Source organism: Pan troglodytes, chromosome 10, assembly GCF_028858775.2.
Source record: "Pan troglodytes isolate AG18354 chromosome 10, NHGRI_mPanTro3-v2.0_pri, whole genome shotgun sequence".
Taxonomy (NCBI): domain Eukaryota; kingdom Metazoa; phylum Chordata; class Mammalia; order Primates; family Hominidae; genus Pan; species Pan troglodytes.
Genome location: NC_072408.2, coordinates 88,230,818 through 88,253,330, shown reverse-complemented (window position 1 = coordinate 88,253,330; position 22,513 = coordinate 88,230,818). Strand labels below are relative to the sequence as shown.

Below are 22,513 nucleotides of genomic sequence, written 5' to 3'. Positions count from 1 at the left end.
GGATCTATTTACTATATTTAAAAAAATAAATATTTATTTATAAGGTAGAATAGCAGAATAGTTGAATTTTTTGGTCTTCTTATTAAATAACCTTTTCTGTGTGTTAACAAACTCTCCACCTATTGGTGAAAATACCATATCATATGATCTCTGATCCCATTTAGGGGAAGGAGGCCAATGAAGATTCCTTCACAGTGTCATTAACCACATGAAGACAGAATTACTCCAGAATCCCCAATTTTTTGGTAACAATATGACCTATTTCTATCAACTAAAAATAAATACCATTTGAGCTCCCACTATGTCTTAGACACTGGTGGTGTAACCGTGAACAAGTCAAAGCCCCTGTCCACATGGAGCTTACCTTTTAGAAAGACTGAGCAATACGCAAATTAATAAGAAAATCTTAGATAATGCTATCAAATCTTAGGCATATTTATTATTTTGTAAAAAGAAAAAAGGTAGATTCCCCTGCTTCATCTTGTTAACAAATAAATTTGTTAATCTCAAAATAGCACGTTTAGCAGGGTTTTTTGCGGTTGTTCTGAAGATCCACTGTACTCTGTATAAACATTGCTGTATAGGAATTAAAGTGTAAGATTTTGGGAGCTGTTCATAAAATTAGCCAAACTTAAATTTACTCTAGGAATAAGTTATCATATTAACGTTAGGCTCAGTGTGATGTATCTGATATATTTTGAAATATACTTTATACACCCATCTAAGCAGTGTACTGTAATAAAATGCATATGATGCATATTATGGATTAGCATGTTTTGAATAATGAATTTAAGATACTTCATAAGAGCAACATATGTTGACCAGTCAATGGGGTCATTTTTCCCCATTCTTTTCATTTTGAAATTTATATTTTGAATGTTTTTCTGCTTTTAGATCTTGAATATTTCTTCAAATATTTTTATTACTTTTCCAGGAATTTGCTGCACTGACAAAAGAATTAAATGCCTGCAGGGAACAACTTCTAGAAAAGGAAGAAGAAATCTCTGAACTTAAAGCTGAAAGAAACAACACAAGAGTAAGTGTAAAGTAGCCTTTTTGGAATTAATTCTATTTGTAGTTCAATGCATTACATCTAACACACATATAAGAAGAAAATATATGCACTTTAAAACTTTAGAATTACTTTAAGCAGATAGTAACTCACAGTTACTTAAAGTAAAGGAGGATATACTATAAAACTCAAAACAAAAAGACAGGAAACCTAAATTATAGTCACAGCTACTAAATCACTATGTTGCTTTACAAAATGTTCACATTCCTTCTGGCCTTTACTTTATGTGGCTTTAAAAAGAAGATCTGGATTTCAATAATGGGTTTCAAACTTTCAAAAGGTTGTTTTGGGGGTAGGGTAATCCCTCAGAGGTTGGAAACGGGCAAAAGAGGAGAGTTTTGGAAAAGAGGAAGAGTTTAAATTAAGGGCTGCTACAAAAGAGTGGCCTGGGTTTGGTTCTCACCTCCTCCCAGCAGAAGATTTTTTTAAAAAGGAAAAAAAAAAAGGCCGGACGCGATGGCTCATGCCTGTAATCCCAGCACTTTGGGAGGCCAAGGCAGGCGGATCACCTAAGGTCAGGAGTTCGAGACCACCCTGGCCAACATGGTGAAACCCCATTTCTACTATAAATACAAAAGTCAGCCAGGCTTGGTGGCACGCACCTGCAGTCCCAGCTACTTGGGAGGGCCTGGGAGGCAGAGGCTGCAGTGAACCGAGATTGCACCACCACAGTCCAGCCTGGGCAACAGAGTGAGACTCTGTCTCAAAAAAATAATAATAATAAATAAAATAAAAAGGAAACAAAAAATAGTGTCAAGAAAAAAAACTGAAAAAAAATCTGCCCATTAAAAGAGGAGTGCCTTTATGTTTTAATAAATTTCCAAGGGAATGTCCAGCCATGATATTCTGATTTCATGAAACTCATGGAATTTGCTAGATTCTACTTTTGGAAACCCATGTATTTCCATCAAGCATATGACATGCCATGTAACATTAAAGTTCAGAATTTGATAAACATGCTATATTTTCTTTGAGAAAAAAATCACTAAATTTTATAAACATGTAAATTACCACATTACCCATAGAGGAGTACAGTTTACTAAAAGGAAGTAGAAAAAAACCACTTCTATGTGGATGTAAGTTCAATTTAAATACGAAGTTGGTGAAAAATAGTCTAAATGTTATAGCTATAATAGATCAATCCTGAAAAAAATAGGTATAGCTAATGGCCTATTCACTTTATGAGTCTTAGAGAGTAATATAAAATACAGTTCTACTAACTGGGAGCTTGTGCCTTTAATGAGAGATAGGGTTGCTTGCATAATGGTTACATGATCAAACTGAATTTATGTCCTTATTTATCAAGGTCTTATTTTATGGTAAAGAGAATTCACATACATGCATACATTGAATTGGTTTTCAATGATACTCTGATGAACCTGTCGAATGGATTGCCTCAAACAGGGCATAACAAGGGCAGTTTAGATCATATTATCAGGTATCAGACAATTTTTTTTTCTTTTGCTGTCTTCCTCTCTATATATTTCCTACCCTTGACTTTTTTAACTTAACACTGTGTTTTCGTGCAAATTTAAAATTTATTTATACCATGACATTTATTCTGCCCTATTCCACTATGTTATATTTTAGTACTTTAGACTACATTCCTTGATTTAACACAGCACACTCAAATGTAAAAGTAGGAGCAGAAAGCTGAGAATGCAGGGAAATACAAAGCTTTGGTTAGGTTTATAACTAATGCTCACATTTAAAATGCATCAGACACTCTTTTATTAGCTGTGTAGGTTCATCTAGCCTTTTTTCTTCAGCCCCTTACTCCTTTCTACACCCCTCTGGAGATGTTATAATTATCTCAATTTTACAGACCAGGTAAGTGAGCTCAGAAAAGGTCAGATAACTTGCCAGAAGTCACACAGTTAGTAAATAGCAAAGAATGAATTTGAAAGGTAAGGCAGTCTAAATCCAGAGCCCATGCACTAACCATGAGGCCATCAGCATTATTACTCAAAGACTTACTACAGCTAGAGAGGACATTGCTTAACAGTCAGACCACCACAGTATCTAATTGTGATGAATTTTAGAGAGCTAAGAGATTTGGTGACAGAATCCGTACAATTTTCATCATATTGAACCCCATGAGAACCAGAAATACCCGAGGCTATTGTGTTTGCAAAGGAGTCTTGGATAATAAAGGGAGGAAGGTGAGCCACATGTGAAGTACCTATTCGGGAGTCAAAATTAGAAAAATACAAAGTTCCTTTAAAATAACAATAACAGATATTGAAGCCATTGATTTCAACCATGCATAATAGTTACTTTGAAAATATGAATAAGGCTGGAAAATACATTTCTACCTTCTTCAAAGCAGTGATGTGGAGGATTTTGTTGTTGATGTTGTTGACTACATCAAGGAAAACAGATTTATGAAAACCCCCTTGTACACAGTATTAATTATATAATAACTCCTTAAGTTACATAACCACCTCTCACCCTCCTCCATCCCCCAGAAGTAGTATATCCAGAGCTGAAAATCAAATATGTCTCTCTTCACACCAGATGCCTTATCAAATGTTGCTAAATAAAACCATTTTTATGGATTTTATAGTTGTTTCTCTTTCTAGATGTTGTGCTTTTCTTCTTGCTATAAATATCTGTGTGCTGGTCATAGAGACAAAGCAACAAGCTAGTGTTTCCTTCTCACATGTAAAGAAACTTTAATTGGTGTCAGATTGTGAGCAAATTTAAAGCGTAAGTGATAGCTGGGCATGGTGGCACATGCCTGTAACCTCAGCTACTCGTGATGCTGAAATAGGATAATCGCTTGAATCCAGGAGGGTGAGATTGCAGTGAGCAGAGATCGTGTCACTGCACTCCAGTCTGGGCGACAGAGGGAGACTCCATCTCAAAAAATAAATACATAAATAAATATATAAAATAAAATAAAATATAAAGTGTAATTGAGCATTCCGATTTCCAAAGTTCTGATCAACTTGTGGCTCACTTTACATCGAGTAGTTAGGATATGTTCATGAACTGAGCTAAATAACATAAAAAGCCAGTCCATGAAACCATGTGTGGATGGGGTCATTTGTATTAATTTTGAATGTTATCAAAAACAATAGATCAGAAAAAGTCCTTCTGTATAATGATATTTGGATGAATTATACCATCTCCCAAAATAGAAAATAGAAGTTCCAGTGGGAATTGAATGAAGATAGAGAGTAATAATGATAATATAATAGCTAACATTAAAATCTAAATGTTTTTATAAATGTTTTACATGTTTAACTCACTTTATTCTCACAGCAATCTCATTATCCCCATTTAATTCAAGAGAAAAGTAAGGTAGTAAGTAACTTGTCCCAGGCCTATAAATGGCTTATAAATGAAACACCCAGAGAGTCCACTACTTCCTTCTCAGTTTACCCACAGACTATGTATTCAAGAAATCATATTCCTATGTCACCCACAATTCACATGTGATGCAAAGGTATTATGTTCAAAGAAGAATACAGTTTGTTCAAATTTATTTTTTTCTTTTTGTAATTCTTTTGAGACGAGGTCTCACTCTGTTGCTCAGGCTGGAGTGCAGTGGCACAATCATGGTTCACTGCAGCCTAGAGTCCCCTGGACTCAGGTGATCTTCCCACCTCAGCCTCCCAAGTAGCTGGGACTATAGCCACATGCCACCATACCCAGCTAATTTTTCTTATTTTTTGTAGAGATGGGGTTTTGCCATGTTGCCTGGACTTGTCTCGAACTCCTGGGCTCAAGCAGTCAGCCCGTCTTCACCTCCCAAAGTGCTGGGATTACAGGCATGAGCCACTGCTCCTGGCCTATTTAAATTTTTGTAATTCAATCCTACTTTATTTTGTGTTAGTCATGTGGAAAGTCAATGTGCTATGTTTTTATTCTGAGGTCAAAGCTGAAATGCATGGCCTGGCTATGTATTATGTTTTCTCCGCAGAAACACCTCGTTGACATTGCAAAAATTTGAGTGAATGAAAGAAAATCAGTCATCACTGCAGTTGTTCTTAAATCCAACTGCCTCAAGTTATTAAATTAAGAATATCCCAATAAAATCATTATAATATTATAAACAATTATACAAAAATAGAAATTTCAAAAAATTATAGTGGATATTTATAGAAACATACAAAGAAGCTTTTGTTCAATATTTTTATACTGATAAAAATATAGAAAAAATATTGAAACAAAATTTGTTATTCCTAAAACTCTTCTGACCATACTTTGGCAAGTATATATTTACAGAAGGTTATATTTATAGAAAATAATTTATTCCTGATGTTATTTCAACTCAAAATGATCAATAAGACATGTTTTGACAAAGTTATCTGAACTAATGAAGAGGTAAAGAAAAACTGGGAATTTTTGTATAGTTATTGCCTGTGAATGTCAGTGTGAAGAACATTTTTATTGTCGGAGTTGTTTCAACTATTTTTATAGCTGAAGATCTCAAAGGATGTTTTAAATTGTTCATAATGTTTTAGAATGTAACTATTGTGTGACTTTGAATTCTCACTCATAGGTGGGAATTGAACAATGAGATCATATGGACACAGGAAGGGGAATATCACACTCTGGGGACTGTGGTGGGGTGGGGGAAGGGGGGAGGGATAGCACTGGGAGATATACCTAATGCTAGATGACGAGTTAGTGGGTGCAGCGCACCAGCATGGCACATGTATACATATGTAACTAACCTGCACAATGTGCACATGTACCCTAAAACTTAAATTATAATTTAAAAAAATGTAAAAAAAAAAAGGAAAACGTTATGGTTTTGAGAAACAGTATTCATATTAAGTTATGATTTCAAGAAACAGTATTAATACCTAGTTATAAATAATAAAGCTGTAACTTAATCTCATGGATCATAAACTTAAAAAGAAGACATAATTGCATTTAACACATTTCTTACCATGCCCTCACTTTTGTTTTGAGCCAAAGGAATTATCTTAACAGATATTGAGATACAATTAGACACCCATCACTACTAAAGAAAAATTTTTTCTTATTGACAAATCTCTGCCTATACAAGTTAATAATGTCATCCAAACGTATTTCATCAGTGGGTAGAAAATACGGTCCAATTCAGAAAAGGAAGACCTTCTCAGCTGAAAGCAGATAAAGATTCTACATGTGTGTACATGCATGTGCGTATATAGTTTTTTATGAAAGTTCTATGATAGGATATGATCAGTACAAGAGTAAATAGGATAGGACATACGCCCTCCCAACAGCTATTTCAATTTCATAATCAAACATGGGCATAAGAAACATATGGGATTTTAAACGATATTTGAGGGTAAAAGATATGGAGTGGGTTGAGTTAGAAGGCAACCAATTTAAAGGTTTTTGTTTTCAGATGTTAATGTCATGCTATATGACCATATTACAGCAGCCACATTAGTCTACAGGGAAGAATGTGTTTCTGTTTCAGTGCCGTTTATAATTGGAAATAAATGTTCACAAGGTTTTGTTGAATTAAGATCTAATAGGAAGTTATATAGTTTTAGAAATCCTTACAGAATCATAGTAAAATAAAAGATTTAGATTACCTAGGCCATCTTGCTTTTCAAGGCAAAACTTAGTCCAAAAAATTCCCAATGACACATGATGTGTGCGTTTGTGTGTGTGTGTGTCTGTGTGTGAATATATGATACATATGTGTGTATACACATAGAACCTGTGGTCATTTAAAGAAAATTCAAACATAGGATTCATGGCCATTCACATAGTCTCTACAATCCTTTGAGTATACCAAAGAGAGTTCCATTTGTACTTTCTGTGAGAATTATTAAATATTAGGCTAAAGTTGTAGCTCCCAGTGAAGGTGTGTAATTAGTAGATTGTTAATGGTATCTTAGCTAAGTATCACTTTTTGTACTCTTAATTTATTTACTTTTATTTTTAACCTTAAATTAGGCCATATATATATGCCAGATGAGAACATTTTTGTCCATATTCTTCAACCTGAATAATTGATGTTTATCATTAACCCAATTCAACAAGTATTAAGTACTTATTATGTAGAATATTTTCCTTGGTATTGGGGATAAGTGAAATTGTTCATCCCTTAAGGAGTCTGTTTATATTAATACAAACATATTTGGTTTTTATTATCATGTAGATGAGAGTTCCTAATTGCACGAAACAGAGTATATAGCTTGGCTGTTTAAATAAAGACATTAATTAAAGCATATAAGAAATCTCTAAACTGAGCTTTCAGACAGTCTCTAGGACCACATTTCTTAGCTTTGTAAATTTTTCTCACAAGCCCAGTCCCAGAAACACGCAGCCTCTGCCACTACCCCTTCCCAGCATGTTTCCTCTCTGCCCCCTCAGGCTAACTCCCAGGGTGGTCAGGTCTGGTTGACTGATCTTAAGTCACAGGTCTGCCACCTAGTGGTAAACATTCCCAAGAAATGTTACTGGGAAGATGGGATTCGGATTGTGAGGAACTATCAGTCAGGGGGAGGGGTAGAAAATGGGGATAATTAATGGGTAAAATATGGTAACAGGGTACAGAAAACAGAAAAGAGAATAATGTATTAATGTACATTATATATATATATTCACACACAAACATGCATGCGTGTGTGTATATATAGTGTGTGTGTCTGTATGTGAGCGTGTGTGTGTGTGTCAACAAAAAAGGAATGATACTCTTTTCTCCACTAGTCACAGGTCCTAGTTGGCAATTATAAATTCCAATTATAAACCTTGGTTTCTGGACTTACATACATGGACCCATAGCTATTCCAAGAAAGAAACTCTATCTTACTTCTATCAGTAGTTCTGAGGATATACTAATTCCAGGATGATAGAATTCCTACTTAGCAATGTGTTATGTCCAAGCTTGAATTGTGCTGGGTCAACTGGCTAGCCACATGTAGAAAGCTGAAACTGGATCCCTTCCTTACACCTTATACAAAAATTAATTCAAGATGGATTAAAGACTTAAATGTTAGACCTAAAACGATAAAAACCCTAGAAGAAAACCTAGGCAATACCATTCAGGACATAGGAATGGGCAAGGACTTCATGTCTAAAACACCAAAAGCAATGGCAACAAAAGCCAAAATTGACAAATGGGATCTAATTAAACTAAAGAGCTTCTGCACAGCAAAAGAAACTACCATCAGAGTGAACAGGCAAGCTACAGAATGGGAGAAAATTTTTGCAATCTACTCATCTGACAAAGGGCTAATATCCAGAATCTACAAAGAACTCAAACAAATTTACAAGAAAAAAAACAAACAACTCTATCAAAAAGTGGGCGAAGGATACGAACAGACACTTCTCAAAAGGACATTTGTGCAGCCAACAGACACATGAAAAAATGCTCACCATCACTGGCCATCAGAGGAATGCAAATCAAAACCACAATGAGATACCATGTCACACCAGTTAGAATGGCAATCATTACAAAGTGAGGAAACAACAGGTGCTGGAGAGGATGTGGAGAAATAGGAACACTTTTACACTGTTGGTGGGACTGTAAACTAGTTCAACCATTGTGGAAGACAGTGTGGCAATTCCTCAAGGATCTAGAACTAGAAATACCATTTGACCCAGCCATCCCATTACTGGGTATATACCCAAAGGATTATAAATCATGATGCTATAAAGACACATGCACATGTATGTTTATTGCAGCACTATTCACAATACCGAAGACTTGGAACTAACCCAAATGTCCATCAATGATAGACTGGATTAAGAAAATGTGGCTCATATAAACCATGGAACACTATGCAGCCATAAAAAAGGATGAGTTTGTGTCCTTTGTAGGGAAATGGATGAAGCTGGAAACCATCATTCTCAGCAAACTATTGCAAGGACAAAAAACCAAACACCGCATGTTCTCACTCATAGGTGGGAATTGAACAATGAGAACATTTGGACACAGGAAGGGGAACATCACACACCAGGGCCTGTCATGGGGTCGGGGGGAGGGGGGAGGGATAGCATTAGGAGATATACCTAATGTAAATGATGAGTTAATGGGTGCAGCACACCAACATGGCACATGTATACATATGTAAGAAACCTGCACGTTGTGCACATGTACCCTAGAACTTACAGTATGATAACAAAAAATAAAAAAAAAAGTCTTGGCTTATTTAACCATTCTATAAGTTCAGCTACTTCTAAATGGTGTGATAAAAATCAGGGGTCCCTGGGAGCATCCATCAATTGCATTACTCTTTTCACTGTAAAATCAGATTTTTTTTTTTTTGTCTGAAGTAATGTTGTATATGATAACATGACTGTAAGCAAAAACTCGGTAAGATGGTGTTTCTGGTAGAAGTATGGTCATTAGAGAAAGCAAATCTATATCCAAAAAGGGGGGTTATTATAGTGAGGAAAAACTGCCTTCTCTTTAATAGAAAGTATTTGATATAATATGCTTGCTTCATGGTGAACAGCTGGTCTCCAGCTGTACTTTATCATGACAGGGCTCAAGTTAAATGGCTGCAGCTTGCCGCTGGGCCATTCAGCCATGGTGGTATCTCCATCAGTCTTAATCGTGGGAAGCCCATTTTGTCAGGTTTATAACCCTGAAACCATGGTCACTTCTTTATGCACATTGAGAAATATGACATGGTGGCAAGGGAAATAGGCTGATATCTACAAGGTGAATCAGTTTGTCCACCAGGTTACTGAAGACTCTTACAGAGTGAGGATCAGAAAATTACTCCTAGCTCAGAGGTAATATTCAAGAAACTTTGATATTTTATTGTCCATAGTACTATGACTCTAATAAATAGTTACAGATCCTCTGGGAGAAGGTTTTCTGATTACCTATCATGATATGACAAACTATCCAAAAACTTAATGACACAAAGCAACATTTTAATATGCTAGGAAGGAGATATCCAATGTTGTAGGTAACCAGGGAAAGCCTCATTGAAAAGTGGCATTTGAGTTAAAATATGAAAGAGAAGGTGAAGTGAGATAGTCATACAGATTTCTGAAAGAGAATGTTTTAGTTAGAGAAAAGAAGAAGTACAAAACCCCTGTTGTGGGGACATGGATGTTTAGCCTGTTAAAAGCAAAACTAACAAAACTAAACAAACAAAAAACTGCAAGGCAGCCAATGTAGCTATACCAGAATGAGCAAGAAGAAAAATAGGAGATAAGTTCAGAAAATTTAGATCCCTTTGGGATGTATAAGGACTTTGACTTTCACTTGAGCTCAATAAGAAGACATTAAAAATTTGAGCAGAGGTATAAATGACCTAACTCACATTTTAACTGAAATAGTGTTTTAAGAATAGCCTGAAGATGAAAGGCTGAAAGGAGGAGGACCAGTTAAGGAGCCATTATAATCCAGGGGGAGATTATAGGTCTTGGACACAAATGTAAGCAGTGGCTGTAGTGGCAAGTGATCAGGTTCTAGAAACTGAGGGAGCATGAAAGAGAGTGCTTACAAATACTGAATTGTTAACTTTAAGCTGGGTAAAGAGACAATGAGGACATGAGGGTAGGGAGAAGCAGTTAAAAAGTTCCACTTGCCAAATGTGAAGAGTGTGATCAAAAGATTTAGGTAGTCTCTAATAACAGATATCCTTTATAGCATCATTATTGTGTTTCTTTTCCTAGAGGGTGGATATTTTATATTTCTAAATCTTACACTGTATTGTGCAAAATTGGATGCTGATATGTTTATTGAATGACTATATTATGCAAGATGACTCTAATTTACAATTAGAAAAAAACAGTTTTCATTGTGTTGTAAAGGTTTCATTATTTTTGTCATCAGATTGAAGGATAGATGTACATAATAATGTTAATTAGCCTAAGCTTTTAGGAAATAATGCCAATTAACCATGGCCACAGGCTTAGCTTTCATATAGGCCAAATCTGTATGAGATATATAAAACTATATGAGGTATGTAAATTTAACTCATTTAATATTTCAGTTCACTCAACAAGTATTAATTGCATACCTATAGATGTTGGGAATTGAGCTAACACCCAAATCCAGAGAGGATCAAGAGGATTAAGGCGGACACTGTGCCAACTCTCATGGAGTTTTTATTGCAATGGGAAAATAGAATGAAATTTGGTAGAAAAATTTGTTTAAATTGCATATCATAAAATATTGTGAAAAAAATTAGTAAGGGATTGAAATAGAGACTTGCGGAGGTGGGGAAAAGGAGAAACTTACTTTAGACAGTAGTGAGCAAATGCCTTGTTGAGAGATGATGTTTAAGCTGAGACTTAAAGAATGAGAAAGAGCTGGTTAAATGAGGAACCAAAGAAGGAGAGCTTTGGGCAGAGGGTACAGCATAAGCAAAGGCTTGACATACTGAGGAGCTAAAAGTAGGCCAGAAGTCTGGAACATAGTTTGCCAGTGAAAGATTGACATCAGATGCCACTGGAAAAACAGACATTATTAAGTTCATGCAAATCTCCACAACCTATGTAAAACAGCTTGGATTTATGCAATGAATACATGTATCTGAAGAATTTGAGAGAATAGAATACCATAATATAATCAGAGATTGATAAATTTTAAAGGGCTCCTTGAAAATTTCAGGTCATTTTCATACTGAAAAACTACTATTATTATTATTACTATTTTAGTAGAGACGGGGTTTCACTGTGTTAGCCAGGATGGTCTCGATCTCCTGACCTCGTGATCTGCCTGCCTTGGCCTCCCAAAGTGCTGGGATTACAGGAGTGAGCCACTGTGCCCGGCGATTATTTTGATCCTTAAATGTGACTCTTATCTACTGATTTATGCATGTTTAGTGTCTCAGATGCTGGTGTTCTTTGTGCCCAATAATGGCAAAGTTTTCTAACATTTTGAGTCATAATTAGTGACAGCAAATGTAGAGAAATCAACCAAAAAATATGATACTAATACGTGACAATGAATCTAACAGTGGTATAGTGAAAACCAAAATTTTTCATTACAGTTAAACTTTTAGAAAATATCTTGAAAAGAAAAAAATAAAGTTGTTTTCTTTATTCTTTCCACCTTCAGTGTCTTATATCTGTTTTTAAATCTTTTGTTTGGGTAATTTCTGCTTTATTTTCTTCTTTATTTTGCATAAGTAGACACCACTTGTTAGCCTATGCTTTTCACTATGCTTCCGAAGTGAAGCATATCTTTGTTTTTTAGCAGTAGAACTTCCTTTTGAAATGAAAGCAAATATGAAACCCCAATTCACAAAACATTTCAAAGCAGAACTCCTCTGGCAAAAGCTAAGAGTGTAAAGCCTGAAACAGCCTGGAAAGTCTTCAGGGACTTTCCCTCCACCTCTGTCATGGCCCCAGAGGCTACTCTGGGAAATCATAGATTCTAACACAGGCAATTTAAAACTGTATCCTTAACTTCCTTTCCTGAACTGACAATTGAGAATCTCAGTTAGTATGTTCTAATTGGTTGCATATATTTTTCTATAATTAATCTAAAGACTAATTGTGAATAAAACCATGTGATTAAGTTAAAGTAACATTATAATGATTATGCTCATTTTATTCAATTCAAATTATTTTAATGGCCATATGTAAATGAAATAAATTTTGACTGTCACTATGATCCTCTAAAAAGATCATGATGCATCAAGCAATGTTCTTTCATCATTATCATACATATTTTTCCAAGTGTTCTATTTCTGCTGAATTCGTACTGAAATTATTACATTTGCTAAAGGACTGCATTACATTTGCATTACATTTTTAAATTCAGTAACTTGTTAAATGATCAAATACTATTTATCTTTAATGTATTTTATAAACCCTGTTTTAAACAGGTCTGTGCTTCCTTGTTGCTGCTTGCAGTGTAACCTGCAGCTAACATTAGATACTATGTAAGCCTGCAATAATTTAAGGGGGAAGTCATTTGTAAGTATTTATGACTTGTATTCATAAGATAATTGCATTTTCTGTTAAACCCAATAGCTATTACTGGAGCATTTGGAGTGCCTTGTGTCACGACATGAAAGATCACTAAGAATGACAGTGGTAAAGCGGCAAGCCCAGTCTCCCTCAGGAGTATCCAGTGAAGTTGAAGTTCTCAAGGCACTGAAATCTTTGTTTGAGCACCACAAGGCCTTGGATGAAAAGGTATAGTATGGAAAAAGAGTTCAAGCTTAACTACACTTCTGTCATCAGCATCAAGCTCTTTGTCTTCATCCATTGACTCACCTGACTCCTAAAGTCAGTCAGTTGAGGAACACTTTTGAGTTATATGAAAAATCATTTTTTAAAAGTGAAAATGGATTACTGTGTGGATGTTGGTAATATTCATAAACATCTTCTTTTTCTAAACCACTGAATCTATGGCTTATCAGAATTAGACTTCTATTATGGTACATTATAACCCTACTTCAGATGACATTCAAAATGTTATATCATTTAATATTATTATTGAGCCTCTCTCTCTCTCTCTCCCCTCACCCCCCCAACTTGGTCTTTCTTTATAGATTCCAAAATAAGAGACCACTAACTGAAAATTATGTATATTTTGATATGCAAATTGGATGTACTTTAACTTTTAGACATTTATTTTAGAAGCGTCTTATTTTCTAATGTCTCTAATAACATAGTTTTAAATATTCATTTGAATATTCTCTGCATGTAACATCACAAAGTATTAGTAGAAAAACCTGTATTTAGATATTTTTAAAAGTAGCTGTAAGCTTCTCTTAGCTGTTACTCAAATAAGTTCTACTGACATATATAAACCAATATGATGATAATATCCTTAGGAGATTAGGAAGGCTTATGACATATTTCAATTTCGTGAAATTTCAAAGACTGAACTTTTAAAAATTAGTAAATCTTTAGGAGTTAGAGTGGAAATTGGGACACTTCATTGTAAAGTATCCGACAAGTTCTGAGCATTAAAATCCAAACTAGGGATTATTTCCCAGTTATATCTAGTTTTTAAGCATGCAAATATTTTTGTTCTATTTAATATTTATATACATTTATATTTTTATCATTGGTCTTTCAGATGTTCTGAGAACAGGGGATTATGTGGAGTGTGTATGTAAGGATAACTATAATTCTGTCTTCTAGAGTATTAAGAAGAAATTGTATCTTATTTTTATTTTAGCAACGAGAGGCAATTAGTATAAGAATTATTTTGAATAAAACAGAAATGAATATTATATAAAAATTCTTGCTAAATATGACATCAAATAATTATTTAATATTCAATATTTAGTTTCATATTATATTTCCTCTCTTTTTATAAAAGTGCTAAGAATTTGCAAGAGTTTATATGTATAGAATTTTTAGTATGTGTCAGACTCCATAGCACATGTTTGACACACAGAGATAAATAAGATATGCTCACTATGACTGAGAAGTTCAGAGTTAGTGCTAGGAATTCACATATCAATGAAAAACAACTCAAAACAGATGTATTTCCATCACAATATGTAGCCACAGAAAAAGCTGTGACTGTGTGAGTAATGACAAAGACAAGGATATCTTCAAGAAAGGGTGGCATTTGATCTAGGTATTAAAGAATGATTAAGGGTTTTTTAAGCAGAGAAAGATACTCTAAGCAGCAGGACCCACACAGAAAATAACCCAGAGCTATAAGAAGAGAAGGACCTATTCAGAGAAAATTCAAGAGTTTTAAGTGACTTAAATGAAGGTACTAGAGAATGTATGATTTGAGATGGTCCCATAAGCATTCCCATATCACTTGAGGGATGCTTTTACAAAAGAATGATTCTTTATCAGAATAGAGGTAATAAACAGCACTTAAGACAAATAACCTGGTCGTGTGAGTACATTTAAGAAAAAAATGGTTGTTGTACAACGTAATCTAGAAATAATTTACTTTATAGAAGTTCAGTGGGTTTAGCATAACTATATGAGTTGTTCCATCGTATGACCCTAGGAGCTATAATAATATGTATTAACTCACCATAGGTATTCTGAACATTGGTGAGTTCAGGGACAACTGGACTAATTGTCAACAAGTAATGCTCAGTGGCCTAAAGAAGAAATGAGTTGGGGCTCTGGAGTCAGACAGATCTGGAGAAGTGACTTGATCATTCATTCTCAAAGCATCAATTACCTCTTATCTTGAATTAAGATAATCCTAGTACTGACCTCAGAGTCATCATGAGGATTAGATATGATCTGATATGCAAAGCTTTCAGCCAGTGCTTAGCATATGGCAAGTCCTTAGTGAACGTTTATGAATATTATTATTAGCAGGAGTAAACATCAGCATTTGATAAACTTTCAAACCTGTTGATCCAGATGCTTGTTTACAATAGCATTTCATTTAGTTGTCGAGGGACTCATATGTGTCTAAGTGCCTTCATAGACAATTTCCCTAAGAGTAACTCACAGCTTCTCACAGGGATGAGGAGGGATGTGGATATAGATATATAAACAAGTAATACTATATATATATATATATAGTCAGAAACAGATGCAATTAACCATGCCTTGGGGACAGGAAACAAACAACTTTATCATAGAGGGATTAGTACATATGCAGAACTAAATAAACTCTACAAGGATTGAGCATAGCTGTAGAGAGTTGCAGTGATTCATAATTTTCATCATTAATGTCCAATTATTTATACAGCCACCAAGTTGTAGCATAGAATATTCATAATTAGCTAAGACCATCAGTAATTTTGAAATTACTCTACAATATATTTACCACTTCCAAGGGTTGGAGAACATGAGAAATATACTTGTGTTATTCAATTACTCAGAAATCATTGACTATTTAAAAATAACATATCAGACATGTATGGGAAATGTAAACCAAAACAAATTAAATATATATGCCTTCCCTATATATTTTTATTATCAAATATCTTAGTGTCAAAAATGAATTAGAGCTTCTGGTCTGAGGAGATTTCCACAAGAATATTTTCTGTTGTAGGAGTGATAATTCCCCAAATGCAACCCTGCCTTATATTAATTTCAGTTTGCATTATTGATATTCACAGCATCAATTTTTCAATTTATAACATAACTCAAAATATATTCAGAATTTTTTTTATTTTCTTGTAAAACAGTTTTAGATTTATTACTTCGTGGACAACATAATCTCAATTTGTAAACCACTATTCTAAATATATGAAAGATGATTATTTCATTTTCATATTGTTGGATAAATTCGATAACTTTTACTCCTTAAAAACTCACTATAATGAAAATATAAATGCTTAACTTGTAGTAAATAGAAAACAGTTTGGAACAGTTCTAAGAGTTTAAGTTTAAAAAAACAAAGATATATTAACCTACCATGTAGCCTAGATTCAACCATTTCTTATATTATGCGAATGACTTTTAGAAAGATTTTAATGTGTTGATATTTTAAAATACGGTAACTTCCTCTCTCTACAGCAGCTTAAGTGTGATATGATCAACGTTGTGTATGGAGAGATTATTAACATATTTAGATTGCTTCATATTGCTGTTCTCATCAACTAGGTTTACTAGGCCTTCTTCAGGACACCCGTATTTTACAGTTGGTATTTTAGAATATGGGAATCCCTGTTAAACATCACACGTCTGTTGAAATGTTTTTTGATATATGCATTCCACACATCAGCTGTCCTGCTCATTTTCATGGCTTCGGGATATTTGCTTCTTTTTCATGTATTCAAAATTCATAAAAAAGTATTCTCCAAATCAAATCATCGAAGATTTCCTGCTATGTAACTAGTGTTTGGTTATTAATCAGCATTAATCCTATGTATTTTGTTAACAATTGGATATTTGTCTAACAGGAATGATACTTGGCAGTTAATCTCTAGCTCAATATGATGAAAGATCCTGTGCAACTCTTTTAGACATCAAGTCTCCATTTATATGTGTATTATTGTTTTTAGAGAATTTAAGCATAACAAAATATAATTAATATTAAAACCCCTACTTGGATATTTTTATTGCTGATTCAAGGTCTATTTCAGGAATTAAATGCATCCATTCATCTGAATATACATGGTATTGTAATACAATACTAAAATGTGACTTAGATTCTTAAAAATTCCTAATAGGATTCTAGGTTAATAGGACATTACTGACTTTTTGTTTGTTTGCTAACTGGAAAAATAATATTATAATTCCAATTTAATTTTTTATGTATCTGGGTTTTTACATATTTTATAAATTTAATCTATATTCCCAGTTAAATCTTATTAGAGGAGAAAAATACCATTTATTAAAATATGCTGTCAGTTAATAAAATGAAAGCTCATAGGAATATAATTATATGTTAAAACACATCTTAACTGCACAAATACTATAGCATTCCCAAGAAAAATCTAAGTTAATTTATAAATAATCGAAAACCCACCATGAATTGCATCTTAAGTTAAAGCTATAAAGTTTTTTGATTTTTTAAGGAAAATTAAACTGCTATAGTCATTCATTTTAATTCAGCAATATTTCTTTCTCTGAATTGTTTTATATATATATATATATATATATATATCAGGACATATATATAGATCTAAACATAAAACAACGAAAACAAAGTTCTAAGAAGGCAAGAATCAATGAAATACTTCTTCGAGTTTCAGTTATGTAAGAAACAAGCATAAATTATGACTTTCAAACTAAAATATACAGAGATTTTTGTTCTATAAAATACAATGGTTTAACCTTTGGTATCTGGAAGCTAGTTGGAAATTCCAAGATACTTAAGTAGTTTACAATTCCTCAAAAACAAAGTAGACCTCTAATTAATAAAAAACAGAGAAGCGAAGAACATTTTTCAGGTTTTAAAAGGCCTTTCCTTCAGGCAAATAATTTTTGAAATTAGATACTAAGTACCAAATGAAAATTCACTTGTTATTTTACAGAAGTAGAGAAAAAGGTGGGGTATTTTTTTTCCTATTTGTCATGCTTAAACAGTGACTATTTTTTAGATGAATTCATAATATACTTTTAAACTTTGTCTCCACTTACTATGAATCAGAATTCAGAGCAAGACAAGTCAATCTCCAACCCCACCTGAAGCTCTATCAGGGAACTACCAAAAGCATTTGCTTACAAGGGAATCCCTTGATACAGTGACAATACGAGGTGACAATACATTCACTGTATTTCTGCCAGATTTAGTATTCTGACCACGCAGGGATATAAATACTTTAATAATTTGCCAAATTGACTGTCTCTGATGATGTTAATTATGGATTCAGCACAGTTTAATATGTATGGGATGTACATTACTGCACATATTTTGATTTTTCTTCTAGGTAAGGGAGCGACTGAGGGTTTCTTTAGAAAGAGTCTCTGCACTGGAAGAAGAACTAGCTGCTGCTAATCAGGAGGTAACATGCCACACTTTCTCCTCTTTTGAGGTGCAATATCGCTGACATTACATCCCTTGTGTTTCACGTCACTTTTATTATAACTGTCACAAAAAATAAATTACATTCTGTCTATGCCATTGAACAAGGCTTGTTGAAATTAGTTGCCGGAGTCTTGTTTTCTGATTTTTGGTTATTTATATGTGTCACTACTAGACCAAAGGAAAATTATCAAAAGCTAGTGACATGTGAGCTAGTGAGATGAAGATTTAGAAAGACTACAGGCAGAACATCAGTCGTTTCAAGAAGGAAAACACAGCTCAAAATTGGAACACATATCAAATAACTGTTAAACTTAGAAAATGCTACAAATAAAAGTGAACTCCTTGGAGAGATATACTTGCCCTCAGGTCCTGCCTATTCTTATCTTCTAAAAGCACTGTACTCATATTTAGTGACGTCACTGAATCCACTTCTGCTACTATTCACAACCCCCAAAAAAGTTTTTTCAATCATCTTTTTAAGATTTAAAGAGTTATTTTATCTTCGGAAGATTTTACTTCTCTTGGGTTTTAACGCACAAATTATCTTGGATAATTAGGTATATATAGAGAGTACATAAATTTGTTTATATATACATGTATCTATCTATATTTGTTTATCTCTCTCTAAATATGTATGTATATAATACCTAAGATATAAAACTATATATATATATATAGTTTTATCCCTGAAGTATTATTATAGTCTCCTATAGACAGTGTGGTACATTTTATTGATATTACATAGATAAAATAAAATTATATATATATATATATATAGAGAGAGAGAGAGAGGGAGAGAGAGAGAGAGAGACAGAGAAGTTTAACCTGTGTCAGCCATTAATTAAAATAGTCCCATCTCTCTTTTTCTCTGACATTTATAAGGCTGCATTTTTCCTACAAGTTTATTCCAGTAATGTAATATTGGTATTACTAGTATTGGACATACTAATATAAATTAGCAAAATCTTCTTACTCTTAAATAACCAAGGGTAGAGGGGAGGGAATAATGAAGAGGGTTGATTAATGGGTACAAATTTTCAGTTAGATGGAAGAAATATGACCTAGTGTTCCATAGATCTAGATCAGTAGGTTGATTATAGTTAACATTAATCTAATATACGTTTCAAAATAGCTAGAAGACAGAATTTAAATGTTCCTAGTAAAAAGTAAAGATAAATAGTTAATGTGGTGGATACTCCAAATAACCTGCTTTGATCTTTACACATTATATGAATGTATCAAATTATCACAAGTACCCCCAAAGTATGTACATCTATTATGGATCAATAAAAAATAAGTAAATATAAATAGATTTATAACAATATATGAGGCTAATATCAGTAAAGATAAGTCTTATAAAGGGATTTATAACAAGATAATGTTTACATATACATTATGCATACAGACAAATACACATTTTCAAACCACTCAATAAATCTTCTCAGTACAAACTCCTTTGCTTTTTGTTTTGTTTTTTGAGACGGAGTCTTGCTCTATCACCCAGGCTGGAGTGCAGTGGTGCGATCTTGGCTCACTCCAACCTCTGCCTGCTGGGTTCAAGCAATTCTCCTGCCTCGGCTTCCCAAGTAGCTGGGATTACAGGCATGTGCCACCACCCCTGGCTAATTTTTGTATTTTTAGTAGAGACGGGGTTTCACCATGTTGGTCAGGCTGGTCTTGAACTCCTGACCTCGTGATTCACCTGCCTCGGCCTCCCAAAGTGCTGGGATTACACGCGTGAGCCACCACTCCCAGCCACTCTTTTGTTCTTCAAAATAAGCTAGATTAATTAAATGAGTGTATATATGCTTTTCTTTGTCCCAGCCATAGCAATTTAACCTTTAGAAATAATGGACTTTCAGCTAGTAGGAGAGTAAACTCTATGTGAATTAAAGGCTAGTAGTGTTAAAACCATAAATGATGAAATAGCCATTTTTAAAAAGGAAAGAAAACTTTTTGATGACCAGATTCAGCTTAGTAAACAGGATGGTTTGGGGAAAAAAAAAAAAAGAAATAAGAGATTAGTACCTCTCAGTCATCATAGAAGAAAAGAACCTCTGGAATAATAGGTAATGAGAAGGAGTACACAGTCTTTTAAAGAGATGGGGTTGATAAATTATCTTCAGGATGGGGTGCACTTGTTCCTGGAACTATCAGAAAAAAACGTAAAATGTGTATTCATATTATATTTTATTAATGTTAATTGTGATTTTTATGTGTGATAAAATATACATTCATTTTGGATGCATTTCTCAAAATATTTCATTGATAAGGGCAAACAAACAAAAAGTTTGGTGGCTACTAATATAAAAGCATGGCTTAATATGACCGTGATAGAATTTCTGTTTGTCATAAACAAAGGTGTGATGAGACCACTTGGCTAAAGTAAGCTGAAATAAAAGTGTCCCATAGGCCAGGCGCGGTGGTTCACGCCTGTAATCCCAGCACTTTGGGAGGCCGAGGCGGGTGGATCATGAGGTCTGGAGATCAATTGAGACCATCCTGGCTAACACGGTGAAACCCTGTCTCTACTAAAAATACAAAAAATTAGCTGGGCGTGGTGGCGGGTGCCTGTAGTCCCCAGCTACTCGGGAGGCTGAGGCAGGAGAATGGCGTGAACCCTGGAGGCGGAGCTTGCAGTGAGCCGAGATCGCGCCACTGCACTCCAGCCTGGGCAACACAGCCAGACTCTCTCAAAGTGAGGCTCTGAAAATTTGCTCCAGGAATAGCAACTAAGTAGTTACTTCAATTATACATGAAATTGAACAGCAGCCCTTGAGAACAAAAGTGGAGGAAAGATTTATCACTGTTTTCTGGAATAGAGTTTTATCCCTCAAGTATTATTATAGTCTCCTATAGGCGGTGTGGTACATTTGATTGATTTTACATAGATAAAATAAATTTTTACTTTTTAGCATTCCTGTGTATTACTGCAGACTTTTCTGAATGCCATTTGTTTTGTTTAAAATCATTTGTACAAATAAGAGTCACTTGCATAAGTAAAAATCATGTCTGTTAGTAATTATCGTGCTCATTATTAACTTCCATTTTGGTTTTGTTGTTGATTTTAACTAATGTCCATGTGGCTTAACTCGAATCCCTATTTAGAAATTCACAAGCCCAGCGATAAAGAAAATTTACTTTAGTTTTCTAATAATAAATCACTTATCAATAGTGATTCTTTTAAGAGAGTAATTAGAAAAGAGTCAACTTTAACTTTTTAATAAAATTGATATTTCAAAATGAAATACGAAAAAATCAGAAGACACTTGCAGTTTGAGTTGTTGATTCTCTATAGTAACAGCAATTGGTATAAGAAATCACTGTAAGTAAAGCATCATGTATTGATGATAAGAAGATATATTTAGAAACCTGACAAAATACATTTAGAAAAATTCATACTATTAGCAGCTTTAGGATAAGAACTAGGTGATTTTGAATGTTGGAGGTAATAACTGAAGAAGATAGTTTTTAAAAAAAGAGCAAATTTTCATGAAAAAGTTTAAAAAATTATTAAGAGCCGAATAATCAGGAACCAGAGCAAAAGTCCTGCGTATGACTAAATGAGCAAGGAGCTGGAGAAACGTTTATTTGATGCATCAGATTTAACTTTTTTTTTTTTAGACAGGGTCTCACTCTGTTGCCCAGGCTGGAGTGCAGTGGCACGATCAAGGCTCACTGCACCCTCCACCTCTTAGCCTCTGGTGATCCTCAAACCTCAGCCTTACGAGTAGCTGGGACTACAGTTGCATGCCACCATGCCCAGCCAATTTTTTTTTTTTTTGTATTCTTTGTAGAGAGGAGTTTTGCCATGTTGCCCAGGCTGGTCTTTAACTCCAGGGGTCAAACAGTCTGCCCAACTTGGCCTCCCAAAGCACTGAGATTTCAGGCGTGAGCCACCTCACCCGGCAACGTTTCAGATTTTAAATTAAATTTAAAATGTATTTACAAGTGTCCCTTAACATTCAAATCTATTTGTTTTCTGAGTTCATATTGCCATCTTGAAGAGTAAGGGTGCTATATTATGATAATCTGCTTGGTTCTTGAGTTTCTGGTTGTTACAGTGACCGTTTAGATATAAAATCTTATCCAAACTTTTTTTCTGAATTAATTCAATTCCCAAATTCAGAATGGAGAATTAAGAGAAG

General features: G+C 34.2%; 1 protein-coding gene across 50 annotated transcripts in view; it reads left to right on the top strand.

Annotated features, from left to right (window-relative positions):
* PPFIA2 (PTPRF interacting protein alpha 2) overlaps positions 1-22,513 on the top strand; it is a 505,598-nt gene that overhangs the window by 305,818 nt on the left and 177,267 nt on the right. For 36 of the 50 annotated variants that reach the window (XR_010148373.1, XM_063786935.1, XM_054664543.2 and 33 more), the window contains 3 exons: positions 935-1,036; positions 12,977-13,141; positions 18,268-18,342. Coding sequence is in view for 49 of the 50 variants with exons in the window: in XM_063786935.1 (XP_063643005.1) it covers positions 935-1,036; positions 12,977-13,141; positions 18,268-18,342 (342 nt within the window). In the remaining variant the exon portion in view is untranslated. Of the gene's footprint in view, positions 1-164; positions 246-934; positions 1,037-12,976; positions 13,142-18,267; positions 18,343-22,513 lie in introns of all 50 variants that reach the window. The other 14 variants (XM_054664549.2, XM_063786939.1, XM_063786936.1 and 11 more) reach the window with 3 other exon arrangements.